Here is a 20,142-nt window from a genome sequence, read left to right as displayed (position 1 = left end):
TCTGAGAAAACAGCACGGAAGCACTAAAAGGAGCTTTGGAGTGTTGCAATATTTCAAGTTAGTCCTTTCTTTGCTCCAAAGAAAGACTTTTAACCCAAAGAGAAGGATTTGAAAACCCCGTAAGAGGCAGAGATCATTCAGGCAGGAGGCTGGGAAGGACAGAAAGTCTCCAACAGTGTCCCAGTCCCAGGATACTTCTTCCAATATCTAATATTGGTTACCTTTATTACACTTTGATTGGAGATAAAGGTAGGGAGGGAAGTGCTGGGACTTCCTGAGCTCTGTCCTCCCTCTGTCCTCACACCTACATTTGGGGAGGGCACCAGGATCTGCATCTCTATTGATTTAAGCTCTGCCTTGGGGAAAAGCCTTTTTGCCTACCGAGTGCACCAGGCGTGATGTCAGCAGGACTCTAGAGGCCACTGTCATATTAATAATGGCACCGGTTGATTGACTTAAGATGAAGAGATTCATTACTGACTCAGTTGAGGGAATGGGTACATGAGGAAATCAGAATGTGTCTGGGGCTATTTCACCAGTGTCAGAAGAAGGAGTTTTCTTGTGAAACTATTATTCACGATCCACTGATCACACCCCAGAGCACGTGGATGGTGACAAACATGTTTATAATGTCTCTCGGCGATAGAGTATGATCCCAGATGGGAGGATGCTCACGCATTGTCAGCGACCTGGATGCATGTATAAGGCAGGACAGGGCTGATGCTACAGATGGTCTCTGAGCCCCATATATCTTCTGCAAAGCTCCTAATATTAGGGGAAGGCTTCCCTGTGACCCTTGATCCTATTCAGAGTGAAGAGCAGGGTTTTAATTTGGGTCATTTGTCAGTTTTATGGAAGGAATTGCCTTTGCAGTTGTCCCAGGTCTCAGAGATGGTTTGTTCCCTAATTGGGATTATAGTTTCTGGGTGGCGTATACATGGTCATGATTCTTTCATATGTCAGTTACTGGTTTTCTATTTATGAAGGAGATGAATGAAGCACAGAATGAACCCAAGGCCTTAGAGGGTCTGGAGTACAAGTTCAAACCTCCACTTCCCTGAGAGGTGTTTTAAACACAAAGAAGATCTGTTTTGGACAGGGGTTGCTCATGTGAATTCCCTCTCATTAGAGATTAGACAACTGCATGTCAAATTAGATTAAGCAGAACAAATCCTGCTCTGGGGTGTGGGAAATGGGAGCTGCCCTCCTGAGGTCTCCTCCAACCCAATATTCCACAACCCAGCTTGCTCCAGAAGGGATTTGAAGGTGGATTTGGATGCTTTTCTACCCCCTATCCTTTATTGCAATAGTTCTGCTGGCACCTTTCTTTCCACAGAGGTCCCCAAGGCTTGCACAAGAGACGTTGCATGCACAGGGGTAGCTGAGCCATTGCAATGCACCACGCATCCTGGGCCACCCCGGCAAGCCATGCTTGGGATGGTGACTGTGTGCTCTGCAATGCAGGCTGGCATCAGCCTTTGCACATGTGTGAGAAAGAGGTTGGCAAGGAATGTTTACTGGGCATGTCGTCAGCCCCTATGTGTCCTCCTATAACACCTCTGTCCCAGGAGGGTGCACCCTGCACCCAGTTTTACTTCTTTTCCTTATCCAGATCGTGCTGCAGGAGAAATCTCCACCACTAATGTTGCAAAGCACCTGATTCCGTGATGTGTCACATCCTGCAGGCTGGGCCAGGCAGGACACGGGGAGATGGAGACGATGGAGGCTCTTGCCTGGACTGGGTGAGGTACAGGGAGCCACTGGGGGCATGATGCTGTGAGTCACAGACTCCAGATCCCTGCTTTCCTGCAACCATCCAACCAGGTGATTCCTCTCATAGCCCTATCAGGCCATATCCCACAAGGAGTTTGGGGCTTTTCTTCCTGTTAGAGAGAACAGGTCCTGCCAAGTGCTCTCTGATGTCTACAAACCCTTTGCTAACTTCCATTTGACACATATTCTTGGCCAGATGATCCACACTTCTCCCAAGGTCAAAGTCTTAGAAGGAGTCTCATCCATCCTGGTCTTTCCCAACATCTCTCATCAGTCAGAATGAGATCAGCATGAGATCCTGGTCTTTCCTAACAGCTCTTATCGCTCAGAATGCACCGAGCATCACTATCAACTGCTGAAGCCACATAGCAGGAGCTGCCTCCCTTGGGATGAGTCAAGGTCTAATGGACCATGGACCAGAACATTTCTCTTCCAGCAGCTTTGGCGTTGTCTCTTGTTCTGCACTAGCCATGGCATTCCCATTCCTGCATCCTCTTCCTGACTTTTTTCCCAGGGCCTTCTTGGAGGCTTATGAAGCAAGTCAGACTGTACCAATTGCTTAGTCAGTGGATGGAACGATATGCCACGCAGACCCTCTCATTCTTAGCTCTGATGAAATGCGTGGCTTTTCTTTTTGCATTAGGATATTAGTATTTAATTGCTGGATTGCAGAAAGAGCTTGTGATGAAAACTATTAGTTCTTAAAAAGGAAGTTGTAAGGTTGAATCAACCAGGAACCTCAGTATGAGGTGAACAGGGACACTGCAATCACCAGCTTTGGCCACAAGAAGGAACAGAGTTAGTTCAAAGGGATGAAGTGGAAAACACTGATGCAAGGGGGGTATGAACCATAGTTTTTTTATTGCCTCCACATCTGCTGTGAAATAAGGACGGGAACAGCACTTAATGTTTCACAGGGACGGTGAGTTACACTTTCAAAGCATGTTACAAGCAAAATGACAGGAAGAGTGGAGATGCATGAACAAGGCAGGACATGCCATTCATCAAGGCAATGTTGCAAGAGGGAGAAGGTTCCCCCATTCATCCCCATTCCTCATGTCCTCTATTTTGTCTTCTGGGCTGGCACTTTGCAGACCTGCTTTTGTTGCTGGCTTGGGATGCACTTTGCAGCAGGCACGCAGCCTTGCTGCACCGGAGAGGGACAGGTCTGCACTGGGGGGCACTGGGTGATGCACTGCGTTGGCTTGCTGTAGCATGGCTTCCCACCTTGGTACCCTGATCCATGGCACGTCTCAGAGCAGACGGACCTCCCATAGCTCTGGCATCCCCCCGATGACCCATAGCTGTACGTGGGTCTCCTGACGCAGCTTGAACCACCTCCGTGGCATGAACCTGAGGATCCATGGCATCTCTCGGAGCAGACGGACCTCCCATAGCTCTGGCATCCCCCTGACGACCCATAGCTGTACGTGGGTCTCCTGACGCAGCTTGAACCACCTCCATGGCATGAACCTGAGGATCCGTGGCATCTCTCGGAGCAGACGGACCTCCCATAGCTCTGGCATCCCCCTGATGACCCATAGCTGCACGTGGGTCTCCTGACGCAGCTTGAACCACCTCCATGGCAGGAATCAGACACAGCATAGCCGTGGCACCTCTCGGAGCAGACTGGCTGCCGATAGCCATAGTGACGGTAGTTGTGCCCTCTCATCCCTTCAACGCCTTCACCGTCGCACCCTGAGCAGCAATTGTTGTAGCCATAGCGGAAGGGGGTGCGCCGGGTGTCCAGCCAGGAGCCTGAGGGATCGTACCAGGTTGAGTTCAAGTTGAAGTATGATTCCCTTCCAGAAGAGTAGATCATGTTTGAGTCGTAGGGGAACACCTGCAAAACACACAGTCAGGTATGTCTGGACGTCCACCTCTTCTCTTTCCATTCAGTTTGCCATAAAGAAGGTTTAGTGAGCCAGGAACAGGTCAACCTTGCTTATCCTGAAAGCCTGGATCCAAAGACAGTTCTTGGAGCTGCCCAGTACTGATCACATCATGTCCAAACCCCCTTTCTGACCTTACCCTCACTTTTTCCCTCTCCAGGAACAGAAACAAGCATAAAAGCATTGCAGAATTTAGTGGCATTGCTGTAGATCCCACACCCAAGTCTCTCAATAGCTTCTTCCTTGGCTTTGCCCATTGTCCTCTAGCCCTGGTGGTCTGAAACAGGGGGCAAATGTGCCAGGTCTGTGACCCCCTGAATCCAGACACCCATCCAAAAATGAACCTGGGATGTTTCTTACCCAATTCACAAGGGGTGGCAGATGCTGACCAGGGGAACAGATTGTGAGAAGCAAAGGGCTGGAGGCCTTTTATATAGTTCCAAGTCTCTCCCATTGTAATGAAACACGCTGCAGGAACGAGGATTAAATGATTTATTGACAAAACACCTCCTCCATTTGGATACTGTTCCCAGCACTTGGCATGCTCTGCTTGACTCGTGATTCCTGATAAGCATCTCTTAATTATAATTATATATATTATACAACAGTTACCAAGTGGTGCACATAAAGGATTAATATCATGTCAACCACACATCAGCTATGTGAAGCAGGTAATAACGTACTTATTCACTGTCTCCAGAGGACCAGGACACTGACTGGAGGCTGATGAGTGACCTGTGAGTCAGGAGCCATGATGTGGACAGTGCTAATGTCCTGGCCTTCCCCTTCTTCTACTACCCATGAGGAGCATTTCCAGGTGCCTGAAGCACAGACAGGTGATTGGGAAGAGCCAGTTCAGAGTCACCAAGAACAAATCGTGCTGATGGGTTTCGGTGATGAAGGCATTGGCTCTGCTGACAGTGGAGTGTGATGGATGGTGCTACCTCAGCTTTTGAAGGCTTTTGGCACGGTTTCACATAGCAACCGTGTAGTTAAGCTGGTGGAGGTGTGGACTGGATGGGTAAACTAAACAGTGGATGACTGGTGCTGTGTATCATCTTCATCAATGCTTTGGGTGGACTTGGCTAATCCAGGTGACGTCAAATTAGGGTGAGCAGCTGAAACTGCTGGACATGGATTGGCTGGAAAAGTCCATGGACTAACTGGGATGGGGTGGCTGGCAAAAAGCACCTTGGAAGGAAAAATGGATCAAAGCTGATATGCTGTGAGGGTTATGCTGGCTCTTGGTCTGTGGGCTCTGATCAGCCCTTTGGACACCACACTGGGTCTGTGTCTGGGAGCTGGCTTCAGCAAGAAGAGGCTGAGGGGAAAATAGCTGATAAAGTAAGGAATTTCTGAGGCTAAAGTTCACACGTTAAGTGGTTTTATTTGTTTGGTTGAAATTAGAGAAAGAATAAATTATTGTGGTTTTCTGCACCAAGGAAACAAGACTGAATTTCTCTTTTCCTTCTGGTTTTCCTTGGTGGTTGCTAGCGGCTGTGGGGACACACTTGGGCAATACAAAGAGACACGGAAATATGTTTTAATGCACTAGTGAGAGGTTTTTCTGGCAAAGTGAGAGAGAAACAGCACGTTACCATTGTGCATTTGGGTGCTGTGGGGGAAGAGCCTGGCCTGCATCTTCCTGCATGGAGTGAAAAGGCATTCCTGGTATGCACAGACACACCTCACGTGCTGGAGCACACCCTTATTATCATGATTAACATTCGTATGATGGATGGCCTCCTGGTGCAGTGTTACTATCTAGTCAATGATGGCATGCATTAGAGAGCAAACAGTTTGTACCTAGATCTGGACCATAGTGAAGTCCATGAATTGGTTCTGTGGTGGGTAACCACAGCGGAGAGGATTTTACAGCACACAGATGGAGGTCAACGTGGTCAGACTGCTACAGCCAGAGCCAAAATCCTCGCGAGTAAACTCTGGCTTTGATTTTAAAGGTACAAGTTTCCTCATGAGAACTTTAATGACTTTTAATGTCTCATGGTAATGTTTGTAATAATTCTAGGGTTAAAAATAAAGGAACCAAGTGTCAGCTAAGGTTTTTCCACTTTATTCTTGAATATACAGAGGAGGAAATAAAATCTCAGGAGTCCTTAATGCTCCTGCCATCGCAGTGTGTACTGTTTAACCAGTATAGTCCTGTTTTCAAAATCAGAGCAGGTGAATCCATGTCAGGCTGTTTTCCCATCCTTCCTCAGGCTCTTTCCATTCCGATTCTCCATCCCCATGCTGCTCACCTTCTCAGAGGAAGGGAGAAACGGCTGCTCCACCCTGAGGAAGAGCAAAGTGGGGTTGAATGATTCAAGTCTATTCCTTGGCATGGAGGACCCTGAGAATTTAAAGTGTCAGTGCTGGGGTCAAGCAGGGGACTGCGGACCCTGAATCCAGTGTGCAAAGAGCAGCAAGGAGCCATCAGCCACCGCTTTTGTGCTGAAAGCAGAGGTGAGAACAGTGATGAGGCGAGGAGTGAAGCATCCTCCCCTCTGAGCATGTGCTGAGGAGGGGTCCCAGCACATCACTTCTTCTGCAGACAGGGTGGCAAGAGAGTGACCTTCTTTTGCTGGTGCTGGCTGGGATGCTGTGGCAGGGGCACAGCAGCCGGGCGGCAGTGCTGGACCGGCGGGCAGCAGCACGGGCTGCAGGGGCAGCGATGCTGCAGCGGCAGGGGATGCAGTATCACGGGGGGACGAGCATCCTCTACTGGGCACTGGTCCACCCTCCTCCGGGGCTTGCCGCAGCATCCCGGCTCCTCGCAGTGCAGCGGTGGGCGGTACTGCTGCAGCGGCCGGCGATGGATCTTCACTGGTGGGGGGCAGATGGGCTGCACATGGCTCACCTCCACCCGCCGCCGGGGCTTGTTGCAGCTCTGCTGCGGTGGGCAGTAGCTCTGCGGTGGGCACGGCTCCAGGGGCTGGCAGCCCTGAGGCTCGCTCTGGCAGGACCCCTCAATGTCACGGCTGAGGCTGCCGGAGTCGTGGCAAGGGGGTAGGTTTGTGGTGCCCATAGGGCTTTCGTGGCAGCACCCTGTCCAGCCCTTCTCGCCACAGACCGAGCTGTCGTGGTACAAGTCCTGGTTGCTGTCTCCTTTCTGGTAGTGCATCTTGTGTTCAGCCAAGCCCCTGGGGATAAATAGCCTGGGAAAAAAGCAACAAGCCCCACTGACTTCCTTTTGGTTTGCTGCTTCTATGAATAAAAATGAAGAATCCAAATCAGCTGAGAGAATCCAACTCACCCTGTGACCGGGGATAGATGGGCTGAGCAGAGAGTCTGAGTCCTGAGGACAGGGCTGAAAGCTTTTATATGCAGCCAAGCTCTCTTGGAAATGAGGCATGCCCTGGGAATTAATAGCTGAGCAGTGAGTGCCACTTCTGTATGGATATTTTTTCTGGCACTTGCTGTTGTATTAATCAGCAGCAATTAGCATCTCCCTTGATGGAAGCTGTCAGCTTAGCTCTTTGCATATGCAGTGGCCATTATCTAATTAGTTCTCTCATTGGTCATGTTCAAATACGCTGTTACTAAGGTTAGTCAGGTGGGATCCTGGCATCAGGATACCTGGAATACCGTGATGTTGAGTGATGTGCCCAAAAGCAGTCTCTCTGGCAGTGGGAAAGCCACAAAAAGGCCCAGGAGTTCTGGCGTCCAGTCCCATGTGCAGGCACCCAGCAGCTGATGCTTTGAAACAAGGCTTTGCAGATAGGGCAAGCTTGGACCTTATTTTTCCCAGAAGGTCTGTGATATGTGGATATGATGCTCATCACCTTCCAGAGCATAGAAAAACTGAAGAAATGGAGAGATGGTGAGGAAATTGAGGGTGACATCAGGACCATGTTGAAAGGCAGATATTCTTGGCCTGTGTGGGGTACTCCATCAAGTGAGTGGGATCAACAACGAAAGCCCTTTTATGCTCTTTAAATCTGGAACAAGGGCCTTATGAAATACGCATTTCAGGCTTTGTCAAGCACCATATCCACCTCTCTGATTTCTGCTTGAACTCCTCTTCTGCGTAGCTTCTCCCCTTTGCATTTCTGTGGATGGTCAAGGCATTTTTTAAGTACCAGCCCCAGGGCTGTCAGTGCAAAAGGTATTTCCATGTGCACACGCTATGGTAGAGCCTCCGTAGGAGATGCTCAGGGCTTGGTCCAGTGGTGTTTGGGTTTGAATCACTGGGCAAAGCATGTGCAGAATTCAGGGTGTGACTCCAAGGCGCGTGCTTGGACTTTGCTGCCACAGAGGTTATTTATTCCTTAGCTACAGGAAAAGTGCCATTGCCTTGCAGGAAACCATGGGGCGTGCGTGGAAGGACGGAAAAGACCTTGGTATCTGTTCAGGCCCAACAGGGATTTTAGGTTTCTTACTGCAGTCCCAAGATTGTGCTGTTTGGGGATTTTTTTTTATGTTGGAAGAGGTGTTTTGGAGTCACTTCCCTTCCTGAGGATTTTACAAAGCAGGAAGTGCAAATATTTAAGTTCTTGTCTCTTAAAATTTGCCACATTTCAGTAGTATTCCAGATAAAGTTAGGCAGTATTCCTGAATCCCTCAGGCTACACTTGTATCTCCGTATCTTTCAATGAGTACCTCCCTGCACCATGCAGGCCATGCTTGGTGTTATAGTTAATCATACAGAGAAGGTATCAAACCTTTTAAGAAGCTCATCAAATTCACCAATGGAAAGATTTCCATTAACAAAAGAGACCTTTAGCTCTGGCTTGAGGACCATACAGATGTTTCTATTGCAAACTGTGTATCTTTAAAGGTAGCATGGAGCTGCATGGCCAGGAGGATGCTCCTGTAGCTTAGATAACGTATTGTCACTAGCAAGAACTATGACGAAAGACAGACCCAAGGATTTTACTACGTAAACTGGGGTGCTGTCATCATAACATGACAAATAGCTGAAAAATTCATTCTATTCAGGAACCAAGCAACTGCTAAAAGAGTCCCAGATCAAGAGTTAGAGTTTAAAAGACAAAGATAAATGAATAAACATGTACCAGGAGTTTGCAGTGTTATAACTTACACATTTTATTGTCTTTCATGACTAATTGGAGATTAAGCAAGAAAAAGGAACATGAAACATCAACAGCATTAAACATCCCACGCACCAATAGGAAAATGAACAGTAGGACTCGTGCTTACAAACAAAAATCACACTGATCAGTGGATAGCAACCTCAAAGCACATTTGAAGTGTTCAGTGATTAAAGGCAGGAAAAGGAGAGATTATCTACAGTCTCTAAGCAAAGAAGGAAGAACGTTCAAGGCCATATCCATATCCATATCCATATCCAAATGAGCCAGGAGGGAAGCAGCAGCAGCAGAGCGCTGCCTTCCCTTTGCCGAGTGGGTTTAGTTTCCACAGCAGCCACCGCTGCCACCGCAGCAGCCACTGTTGTTGCTCACGGTGTAGCAGCAGGCCTGCATGGGCATGCAGCAAGTGGTGGGGCAGCAGCACTGCATGGGCTGGCAGCACATTGGTCTCTTGCAGCACTTCGGGCTGCTGTAGCAGCACACGGTGTAGTTATTACTGCCACCGCAGCATCCGCAACCTCCGTTGGGCATGTTGTTGGTAGTCTTGTAGGCAAAGCTGGAAGGAACAGAGAAAATCTGTCTGTGACTGGGAGCAGGATATTTGGACCTACAGAATTCATTTGAAACTCAGGTTATGCTGAATTCAGAGATTCAATGAGCTGAAACCGAGTCTTGTCTTTTTGTTTGTAGTAAATCTTGCTCATAACTCCTGTCTTTTTTCTGCAATGCAGATGCCCACCTACTCATACCAGGGCATAGAATGATGGAATCATATAATAGTTTGGGTTGGAAAGGGCCTTAAGATCATCCAGTTCCAAACCCCCTGCCATGAGTGGGGGCACCACACACTAAACCGTGTCACCCAAGACTCCATCCAACCTGGCCTTGAGTACTGATAGGGACGGAGCATTCACAACTTCCTTGGGCAACCTGTTCCAGTGCCTCACCACCCTCCCAGTGAAGAACTTCTCCCTTGTAATGTCTTAGCAAGAACCACACAAGTTCTTCCTTATAATGTCTTAGCAAGAACCACAGCCACGGTCCCCTGGCTGTGCATGGCCCTTTTTATTCTCCCGTAACCTCTCCATCCCTCTAGCTCATACCCATGATTCGTAGTACAGAGTTCATAAAAGCCCATCTTCAAAGTCCCACCCCAGACACCCTGTCATATTTGGATACTGTTATAAGATATCAAAGCATTTTTCTTTTAGGAAAGGAAGGAAGATTTAGATGTTCTTACTTACCCTGCTGGAGAGTGAGGAGAGGTGAATGAAAGAGAAGATGAGCGAATGAAGCGAGCTGGGCCAGGAGACCTTTTATAGTCCTCGACACCTTCCTCCTGGAAGTGAGACAGCCATTGGACATTTGAACTTCCCTGTTTACAAACCCAAACCCATACTTTTTAGCTTTACGTGTCTCCTGGTATTTACTCTTTGCCTTATTATTTGTGATCACTACCTTTGTTTCGCCTCATAATTGTTTAGCCTGCAGATAATCAAAGGGCTGCTATGAATAGTAATGAATTTGTCTTCTCTGCAACCTTGCAAGGGAGCCAAAAATGCGTCTTCCTATCTGCTTGACAAATGCAGACAGTGACGGCCGAAGATGCTAAGGGACTTACTCAGCAGCAGCTTGATGCTGAATCAGTGGCAGAGCCGAAACTGAACCCCTGGGATGTGTCTTTCGGGCACGTAAGAGGCTGTTTCATCAGAATGGTGTTCGAAACAAATATTTGGCAGATTTCGTGAAAATGGGTATTTTCCATCCCAGTCACAGGATGTGCATGTGAGGAGGGAGAGAGAAGACCATGTGTTTGGGATGCATTGGGAGTCATGCCGGCTCCGGGGTTCCAGTCACCTGCACGTGCCTGCATGCAAGATCATCTATCCATCCTGCATGCAAAGAGCATCTTTGTGATGCCAAATCCATCTTTGCCCTTTGGCTTGCCTTAACTTTTGCAAACCCTTCCAACCTGGGGTGTTTAGGTTTGCATGGGGGCACCTCTGGCGCAGGAGCGTTCCAGTTCCTGCTCTGCTTTGCTGGGACTGCTTCCCTAAAAACGTGTTCTGGAATTCTGAATTGAATATTCGCTTCAGAATCCTTTGCATTTCAATTGAGAAAAGAAGGGGCAGCACTGCCTGTGCAAACAGCAATGCAAGGAACCACAGCTCTAGGACTGGGCCATTGCAAGTCAACGTGTCCCCCCTACAACCTCCCCTTATATCCAGCTGAAATCTCCTTGTGTGCTGGAGCCCTGGCATCCAGCAGCACCAGCCCTGCCCAGCTCCTCAGCAAGGAGCTGGAGGTTGTGCAGGACTCCGAGTGTTGGAGGTGGTAAAAGAAGGAGCCCAGCTTGGCCCAAAAGAGGGAGAGGAATGTGGAGGTGAAATAGATGTGACAAGCACAGAGAACTGGTTCTGACTGGGGTCATGGAGCTACGCGGGTGGTGGGGACTCAGAAGTGATGCAGGAAGAGACTTGGTTGAGGTGGAACCATTTACTGGGAGGGAGAGAAAGAGGAAGGTCAAGGTAAGGCAGAGCTTTGGGCAGCTGAGCCAGGGTGGATGAATGCTTGTTTGATGCCAGCCACTGCCTGTGATGCACTTTGCTGTGGGGCTGGATGCTGGCAGGAACACCAAGGGTATTTGGGTGGAATTTTTTGCATGGCCTACAATTGCAGCTCTCATTTGAAGACCTTGATACATTATCCTGAGAGAAGCACTGCCTAATGAGAGGATGGTGGAGCCTGCCTGGCGAGTTCCCTGTCTGCTGCCTGACATCCTCTGGGATCCCTGGGATGCTCCCATGGGGGGTTCTCCTAGATGAGCTGCTGTCAGCCCTGAGGACGTTAGGAGAGCCTTGTTTTGCTTTCTGCACAGTGCAAGGGCGAGCAGATAGTGATTTTAGTGCTGCAGTAAATGCAGCCAGCTTCTTCCCAGGCTTTCCTGGAATGAGAGTAATTCCTTGAGTGAGATGCTGCAGAAGCAGCACACGTAATTGCAACTTCTCCAGACAGGGCAGAAGAACATGCATGGCATTTCCTTTCCTCAGAGGTGCCCTGTCAGGATGCATGCCTGCCCATGAGAACTGAATAGGTTACAAGGAATTAATGAAGCAGAATCAAAGGGACACACCTTCACTTCTGCCTCCAGAGGGGAATTTCTCATTGGGAAATCCTGAAACTGCAAGAAGAAGTGATGGTTTGGATGGGCATTTCCCACCCGTGATAGCTGTGTTCAGCCACTCGTGTAACCTTGGGGTTTGAATGGTCTTTGGGGAGTGGTCTGTGGATCTTAACGCAAAAAAGGGACTGAAGTGAGATGGAAACGAGTCAGTAAAAGGCATTAGGCACAGAATGAAGGCTGTGGTGCAGATCTTGCACACTGTTGTGGCACAACCCTTACTGACCCAGCCCCTCCTTGAAGACAATGGAGATTTCTCACCATTTCTCTAATGTCTGGTAACCCAGATATTTTAGCAGAGGCAAGACTTCCATCTCATAAATTTATAAGGACTGTCTATAGGTTCAACCACCTATTTGAAATACATGGAACTTTTCTAGCTGGGATGTGTCGTGTCAAACTATTTCAGAAGGAATTCACATCCTTCACAAGTTTAGGTATTATGTTCTTTCTACTTCTTTGTAGTTTTACAGAGAGAGGAGAGATATTGTTCATAGAGATGTCGGACACTCAGCTTGTGTTAGAATAGACCTATGCAGAAACTCAGAACTGCATCCAGGGTGCACTGGTTTTCTTTGTGTAGGCAAACCCCCTTAGGTGGCATCTTTAGGACAGGAGCATAGGAGCACTGGGAAACAAAGCAAAGAAAAGGTGATGGGTGCAGTGCAGCACTCTGGATTCACCAGCTAGCAAACAGATAACCACCAAGGAACTTAGCAGGCTCATGAACTACAGATTTTATTGGTTTTCAGACAGATTGAAACAAAACAGTGAGGAAAAGACTTAAACACCCCACACACCAAGAGGAAAACGAACAGCAGGACTCATGCTTACAAACAAAAATCATACTGATAGCAACTTCAAAGCACATTTGCATGGGTTTGGTGATTAAAGGCAGGAAAAGGAGAGGAGAGATCATCTACAGTTTCTAAGCAAAGGAGGAAGAACGTTCAAGGCCATATCCATATCCAAATGAGCCAGGAGGGAAGCATCAGCAGCAGAGCGTTGCCTGCCCATTGCCAAGTGGGTTTAGTTTCCACAGCAGCCACCGCTGCCACCGCAGCAGCCACTGTTGTTGCTCACAGTGTAGCAGCAGGTCTGAGTGGGCATGCAGCAAGTGGTGGGGCAGCAGCACTGCATGGGCTGGCAGCACATTGGTCTCTTGCAGCATGACTTCCTGCTGCTGTAGCAGCACACGGTGCAGTTATTACTTCCACCGCAGCATCCGCAACCTCCGTTGGGCATGTTGTTGGTAGTCTTGTAGGCAAAGCTGGAAAGAATAGAGAGAAGGTCTTTTTTACTGTCTGAATTTCCCTGTATAGGCAGCTTAAAGCACCCTTATCCCAAAGCCCCTCCCGAAGTGGCTGGAGAAGTCCCTACTGTCCAGAATCCCATCTTAACCTATCCCTGAGATCTCCACATTTTTGCATGGACATCTGTGCATTTGGCATGTTGTCCAGCATTGATTCCATCAGAAAGAAGCCACCCAGCTGGATCCCCAAAATTGTCTCTCAAAACCAAACAGCACAGGAAATCCTGGATGGCTTCTTGCAGGAGCATGTGGAAATACAGTACAGTGCAAATGAAGAGGCAAGTAGTAAGCTCTGACTTACCCTATTGACCAGTGAGGACAAGAGAGGAAGAGTCAAGACGAGATTATGAAGGCCACTGTGATGGGGAGCCTTTTATATGCTTCCAAGCTATCCCCCCCCAAGAAATGAGGCATTCTTCGGCAATTCCAACTTCCCCATGTATCACCCAACCTATGCCACTCACATGTCTTCTGGTATTTAATCTTTACCTCTTTCTGCTTGCTCACCACTTCAATTCCTCACCGTAATTAGTCTCACATATGAACAAGAGTGGAAAGATTCTAATGAATTTGCATTAATGGGATCTGGAGGTAGCTCTAAGGTATTCCCATCCGCTTCCCAAGGAATGAGCCTGAGACGCAGGGACAATGCGCACGAGGGAATCAGGTGCTGAAGCAGTGGGAGAACCATGCCTGGAACTTGGAAATGTCACCCCTGGTGTGTTCCCTCTGTGCTTGGCTGGGATTTTGGTGGACCAGTGGAAACCACTGGTCAATGTGAATCCTGTTTTCCTGCCTCTGTGTGGTTAAAGTTAAGACTGAAGGGTTTCTCCTTTCTCAGCCTTGTTCTTGGGTCTCCCTTCAGGGTGCTTTTTATTTCTGCTAAGCCTTCCCATGAAAGGGATGGATTAAGTCTAAATTAAACAGCTTTCAAAGCAGAGTGCAGGTCAGCTTTTGTCTGTGTTGCTTCCATATACTCCATATTCTGAGGTCATTTCTAAGGCCTGTGAGACTGAGACACCTTGTATTTCATGGTATTCATGATGATCACATATAAGTGTTTCACACTTACAACTAGATTCTCTGTCATTGTAGGCAAGTGTGAGGTTCCAGACTGGAAATTCAATCCTGAGTGCATTTCTCCGTCACTTTTCCCTGTACCTTGGGAGCCCAGCTGAAATCTCTCAGGTGGTCTGAGTTTTTCAGCAATTACTTCTAGTTGTTTTAGCTGCAGTGAACCAAGCCCTAGGCTGCTCTGCATGCAAAGTTTGGCTGAACAATCAGGAGGGAATGATGAGATGGTTGGAGTCAAGGCAGATATTACAAGGCTTGGGAATGGGGGAAGGAACTGTGGCCATGTGCGGAGCCAGCATATCTCCGCATGAGAAGAAGGTGATGATGGAGTCTTCATGTGATGAGAGGGGGCACCAATATAAGATGAGAGTCCTAACATACTTGATGTTTATGGCAAATAGAGACTTCCATCCTGTTTAGCTGACTCTGAATGTGAGGCTGGAGTGGTGACATGACTCCTCACAGCTGGGACATGCAGCATCTTTCCAAGATGCGAACATGACCTCTTCTGACTCTCTGGAATTGTCCCTAGGGGAGCATTGTTTCGGTCACACCATATTAGCTGTATACTTGCCTGAAGGAAATAATGTCCTCTTTGTGTAAACCCTTAAACATGTCATCCATGGAATAAGTCATTAATTGTCTTTTAATCAGGTTTTATTGTCACCATATTGGCCAAGGCGATCCTTCTATTAGAATTATAGAATCATAGAATGGTTTGATTTGGACAATACCTTCAAAGCTCACCCAGTTCCTACCAGGAGCAGGGACACCTTCCACTAGACCAGGTTGCCCAGAGCCCTGCCCAACCTGACCTTGAATGTTTCCGTGGTTGAGGCATCTACCAACTCTCTGAGCAACCTGTTCCAGTGTTTCACCACCCTAGGAGTAAAACATCCTTCTATCTAATCTGAATCTACCCTCCTTCAGTTTCAAACCATCACCACTTTGACATGCCATGCCAAGATGTCTTTGTAAAATCCCATGGTGGTTCCATGCATTTGAGAGCTTTGTAAACGGGGATGAATCCACCACAGCAGCTTTTCCAGCATATGATTTCCGTAACAGAATGCATTTCTGGTATAATATGGAATAGGATCTCCTTCTGCCAGTGGAATTTACCTATTAATAAAAAACTCCTAAAGACCTGAGTTTATGGAAGAGTCTAACATGGGAGAGAAGGCTATTCTAATGCAGACTTTATGTATGCTCTGAAGATCTGGTTGAGGGAAGCAATCAAGACAGTGCTCAAGGCATTTTCCTGAGCCATGCAATTCAGAGCTGAGTCCTGAATTTTAATAGTAAAGGAAGTCCCAGCCAGGTACAAAAGGTCTCGTTGACTCATGTGTGTGCTATTTTAGGAATGAAGCTTTTAAGTTTTACGCTAAAACTGGGTGTCGTTCCAACTGCTTGGAATCCAGGAATGCTGCTTATGAAAGTCTCTGTTCACATAAAAATAATTAAACAACATAAAGCGTTTTCTGAAATCTATTAGTTTGAAAATGGAAGTGGAAGAAGATGGTGCCTGCTCTTCAGTGAGTAGTGAGTTCCTCTCAGTACCTAGTGAAATACCTGTTGTACATCATGAGTTTCTTATACATCTCATGGAGTGGTGCGTCTTCAGGTGGTGGGGTTCTGCAAGCTTCATTCCAGCTGTGAACTTTGCGTTTTTATTTACCTTAACCATTAAGTTCTATGGTAAAAATTGAGCTGAGGTAGATGATCGGTAGGTGGAAGGAGGGATCATCACTAATGATGACCCAGTTTATGCGCACAGCAGTGCTGGACAGCTCTTTGTTTCCTAAATGTTCTGCTGTGCCATGGGAGCAGGTCTGTAGCCAGTAGGAACCTGGCTGAAGACACAGGAACAGCAGCAGAACGAGGACATATTCTGGGCAAAGTGATGTAAAAACAACCAAAGCAAGATTTTGTGTTTTGCTCAATGCTAACTTTTATTGTCTACAAATCAAGAGAGGGAATGAAGAACGATAACATTAACAGCAAAGATAGCCCAAGTCCCATACACCAAGAAAAGAATTAACAGCCCCACTAATATCTAAGAGCTTTTTTGCTTTACACGATGAGTGACGTATTCAAGTGCATTGCAGATGTTCAATAACGAAAAGGCAGAAAGAAGGCAGCTCAAGTTTGAAGACAAGAAGAAAATCACAAGGTGTTTACTCCATCGTCATGTGAACCAGGAGCAGATGAGCAGGTTTTCATCTCCCTGTGCCTGTTCTTGTTGTGTGCCAGAGATGGGAGCCGGCAGAGCTGCTTTTACTTCCCAGAGTTGGATCAGCGAAGCCTCTTGATTGTGGTACAGCACTGCTGGATGGGAATGCCATACTTCCTCAGGGGATAGCAGCATGGCACAGGGCTGCAATTCAGCACAATGGGCTTCTTCACGGTGTAGGAGCAGCAAGATAGACACGCAGCAGGGCAGCAAGGGCGGCAGGTACAGCAGCAGGGTACCTGGCCACAGCAAGAGCAGGTCTTCTGGCACACCTTGGTATCACAGACGGACTGCTGGCATGGGTCACAGCAGACAGACTGCTGGCATGGGTCACAGCAGGTAGACTGCTGGCACGGGTCACAGCAGGTAGACTGCTGGCATGGGTCACAGCAGGTAGACTGCTGGCATGGGTCACAGCAGGGCTTCTGGCATGGGTCACAGCAAACAGACTGCTGGCATGGGTCACAGCAGGTAGACTGCTGGCATGGGTCACAGCAGGTAGACTGCTGGCATGGGTCACAGCAGACAGACTGCTGGCATGGGTCACAACAGGGCTTCTGGCATGGGTCACAGCAGACAGACTGCTGGCATGGGTCACAGCAGGGCTTCTGGCATGGGTCACAGCAGACAGACTGCTGGCATGGGTCACAGCAGGGCTTCTGGCATGGATCACAGCAGACAGACTGCTGGCATGGGTCACAGCAGGGCTTCTGGCATGGGTCACAGCAGACAGACTGCTGGCATGGGTCACAGCAGGGCTTCTGGCATGGGTCACAGCAGACAGACTGCTGGCATGGGTCACAGCAGGGCTTCTGGCATGGGTCACAGCAGACAGACTGCTGGCATGGGTCACAGCAGGGCTTCTGGCATGGGTCACAGCAGGGCTTCTGGCATGGGTCACAGCAGACAGACTGCTGGCATGGGTCACAGCAGGACTTCTGGCATGGATCACAGCAAACAGACTGCTGGCATGGGTCACAGCAGGTAGACTGCTGGCATGGGTCACAGCAGACTGTCTTCCGGCATGGGTCACAGCAGACTGTCTTCTGGCATGGGTCACAGCAGACCGTCTTCTGGCATGGGTCGCAGCAGACGGTCTTCTGGCATGGGTCACAGCAGACTGTCTTCTGGCATGGGTCACAGCAGACTGTCTTCTGGCATGGGTCGCAGCAGACGGTCTTCTGGCATGGGTCGCAGGAGCAGGACTGCTGGCATGGGCTGCAACAGATGGTCTTCTGGCATGGCTGGCAGCAGCACACAGCCTTGCTCTTCACGACGGAGCAGCATCCGCATCTGCAACAACGCATGTTGTTTGTAGAGTGGTTGGTCAAGGCTGGGAGGAGCGAGGACCTGAAACACAGAGTACTTTCAGATACAACTTCTTCCTAAGTATATAGAGGTGTGTTTTGTTTTGGCGTTCAAATGCTGCTAAGTCCAATGGTAGTAGCCACATCATACACTGCTCCCAACTTATTTGCTTTGACTTCCATCCCAAGAAGCTTATTTTCCACTTTGCTCTTTCTACCAACTGTCTTTTGCAATAAGCAATAGACCAACAGGCTTGGAAAGCCAACATTTCAGAGAGAGCTTTAGCTCACAGAATCATAGAATGGTTTGGAAGGGACCTTTAAAGGTCCTTTAGTCCAACAACCCACAAAGATCAGAATCAAAGACACATTTCCATTCATTGCTTGACCAAAGCCAAATGAGAACCATTGCCATCAAAGAACACCGCTAATGGGTAACACTTACCGTGCTAACTGAGTGGTGCAGTTGAGTGAGGAGCAAAGGGATGGGGAGACCTTTTATTTAGCTCCAAATTGTCCTTCCGGAAATGAGGTACCCCACAGCAATTCATGATTTATGTGTTAAGCCTATACTTATTTGTTGAATGGGCCTTCATCTATTTAGTCTTTGCCTCATTATTTCTGACCAACCCATCCATTCTGAGTTATTATCCATTTGTTCTGTAAATTTTTTACAGTTTTTTAATGTCAAGTTAAATGGCAGTGTCAATTGCAGATTGACATCTTGTGTGATGCTTGTGAACTGCATAAGAGGCATGTTTCTGCTCATTTTGCATATGGTAATGCGGTTACATTGAGATGCTAGGTGGCTTGTTCAGAGCTAGCGAGTCCTCAATTAACATAAAATCCATAATTAAGATTGAGGAGCAGTCAGTTCCATGGATGTGCAGAGGCCTTCTGGACGTCAGGCACTTCTCAATATATTTTTTTCTATTAAAACAGAATTCCAGAAAGTGTAATTCCATGCCCTCATGGTTTGCTTTTGGATGGAGAAATGCTAAAGCCCAATGTCTGTCTTTGGAGTCTCTGCTCATCAGAAGGGCATATATGTGACAGAAAGCTCTTGACATAGAATCATAGAATGGCTTGGGTTGGAAAGGACCTGAAGATCATCCAGTTCCAGCCCCCTGCCATGGGCAGGGATACCTCACACTAGAGCAGGTTGCCCAAGCCCCTGTGTCCAACCTGGCCTTGAACACTGCCAGGGATGGGGCAGCCACAGCTTCTCTGGGCACCCTGTACCAGCGCCTCAGCACCCTCACAGGGAAGAGCTTCTTCCTTACCTCTAACATCATAACCCTTTGTGCCTCATCCCATCCATGCACGGGAAAATGCATGCCCTTGGCCTTTCCAATATCAGAAATATTAGGTGCAAAGGACTGTGCCAATTTATCATGGAAGTTTGGAATAGAATCAGGGTCAAATTGGTGTCTGTGTTTTCCCAGTTCCTTTGGGATATCTTTAAATAAAAGCAAAATGCAAAACTTTTCTGGCAGTTTTACATCCTGTTTATGCTCAGCACAACTTCATTAGCAAAATTCCTATTCCTTTTTTTTTCTTTCCAATTGTATTGTGCCCCTGAGCCATGAAAGATCCACCTACTCCTGTTACGTTTGGGATAACTCTAGGCTCAGTCCTCAATCGCCCATTGGCAGTCATTAGTGCTGATGTTAATGATCACACTGCAATTATTCATTGATGAAGCTGATACTTAGTTTGCGTGAAAGCCTGAAGGCCTCACGTGATGCCCTGAGCACCTTTAGGATTTCCAATTAAACTATGTCTTTACCAAAATACACCTGTCTCCGGTCAGAAGGGACTCATGGGACCCCAGCCCATGACTGACGTGACCAAATGTCTTGGGTCTGAGATCACCCAAAAAGGGAGGGATGCTCCTGCTGCTGTGGGGTTGTGCATCTGCAGGAGCAGAGCACCAAAGGACCCTTGGGACTATCTCTTACAACATGCTGCCTCACTGGAGATATCCTGATTTCTGCTGAGGTGAAGGAGAGAAGATTCTGTCTTCATGCAGAAACACGGTGGGATCCATGTCGCAGATCCTGAGGGCAAGATAGGTCATTGTAACCCTTCCATTGTCTACTGGTGACATAAAGCACCTGTTTCCACTCAGTCTCTGTTGGGTAGCTACTGTTTCTATTTGACTACATCCCAACTTTGAGATTCATAGAAACCACCCAGGCTTGCTTTGAGGAATTCAAAAGACCATGAGGTCACCACCACTCCAGGCAAGCTCTTTCCAAGGTCAATATTGCTGTCCACTAAAACACAGGCTTTGTTTCCTACTGAGTTTGCCTT

The 20,142-nt window shown here is 47.9% G+C and overlaps 3 protein-coding genes across 3 annotated transcripts; all 3 read right to left on the bottom strand.

Annotated features, from left to right (window-relative positions):
• Positions 1 to 2,836: 2,836 nt before the first annotated feature.
• LOC133262886 (loricrin-like) lies at positions 2,837 to 3,595 on the bottom strand. The gene has a single exon (XM_061442396.1). It carries the CDS (start codon positions 3,593 to 3,595, stop codon positions 2,837 to 2,839), a length of 759 nt encoding a protein of 252 aa, XP_061298380.1.
• A 2,609-nt stretch (positions 3,596 to 6,204) lies between these two features.
• LOC133262965 (uncharacterized) lies at positions 6,205 to 6,789 on the bottom strand. The gene has a single exon (XM_061442478.1). It carries the CDS (start codon positions 6,787 to 6,789, stop codon positions 6,205 to 6,207), a length of 585 nt encoding a protein of 194 aa, XP_061298462.1.
• A 9,792-nt stretch (positions 6,790 to 16,581) lies between these two features.
• LOC133262923 (keratin-associated protein 4-9-like) lies at positions 16,582 to 19,906 on the bottom strand. The gene is made up of 3 exons (XM_061442434.1): positions 19,803 to 19,906; positions 17,758 to 17,812; positions 16,582 to 17,358 (listed from the first exon to the last, which is right to left on the bottom strand). Exons 1-3 carry the CDS (start codon positions 19,904 to 19,906, stop codon positions 16,582 to 16,584), a joined length of 936 nt encoding a protein of 311 aa, XP_061298418.1.
• Between the last annotated feature and the right edge of the window lie 236 nt (positions 19,907 to 20,142).

This window comes from Pezoporus flaviventris, unplaced genomic scaffold (genome assembly GCF_033815535.1).
Source record: "Pezoporus flaviventris isolate CSIRO_AGI_PZ_B2104156 unplaced genomic scaffold, CSIRO_AGI_Pfla_v1 ptg000225l, whole genome shotgun sequence".
Taxonomy (NCBI): Eukaryota; Metazoa; Chordata; class Aves; order Psittaciformes; family Psittacidae; genus Pezoporus; species Pezoporus flaviventris.
Note: the sequence above shows the minus strand (reverse complement) of the source record. Positions and strands in the feature narration are given on the sequence as shown.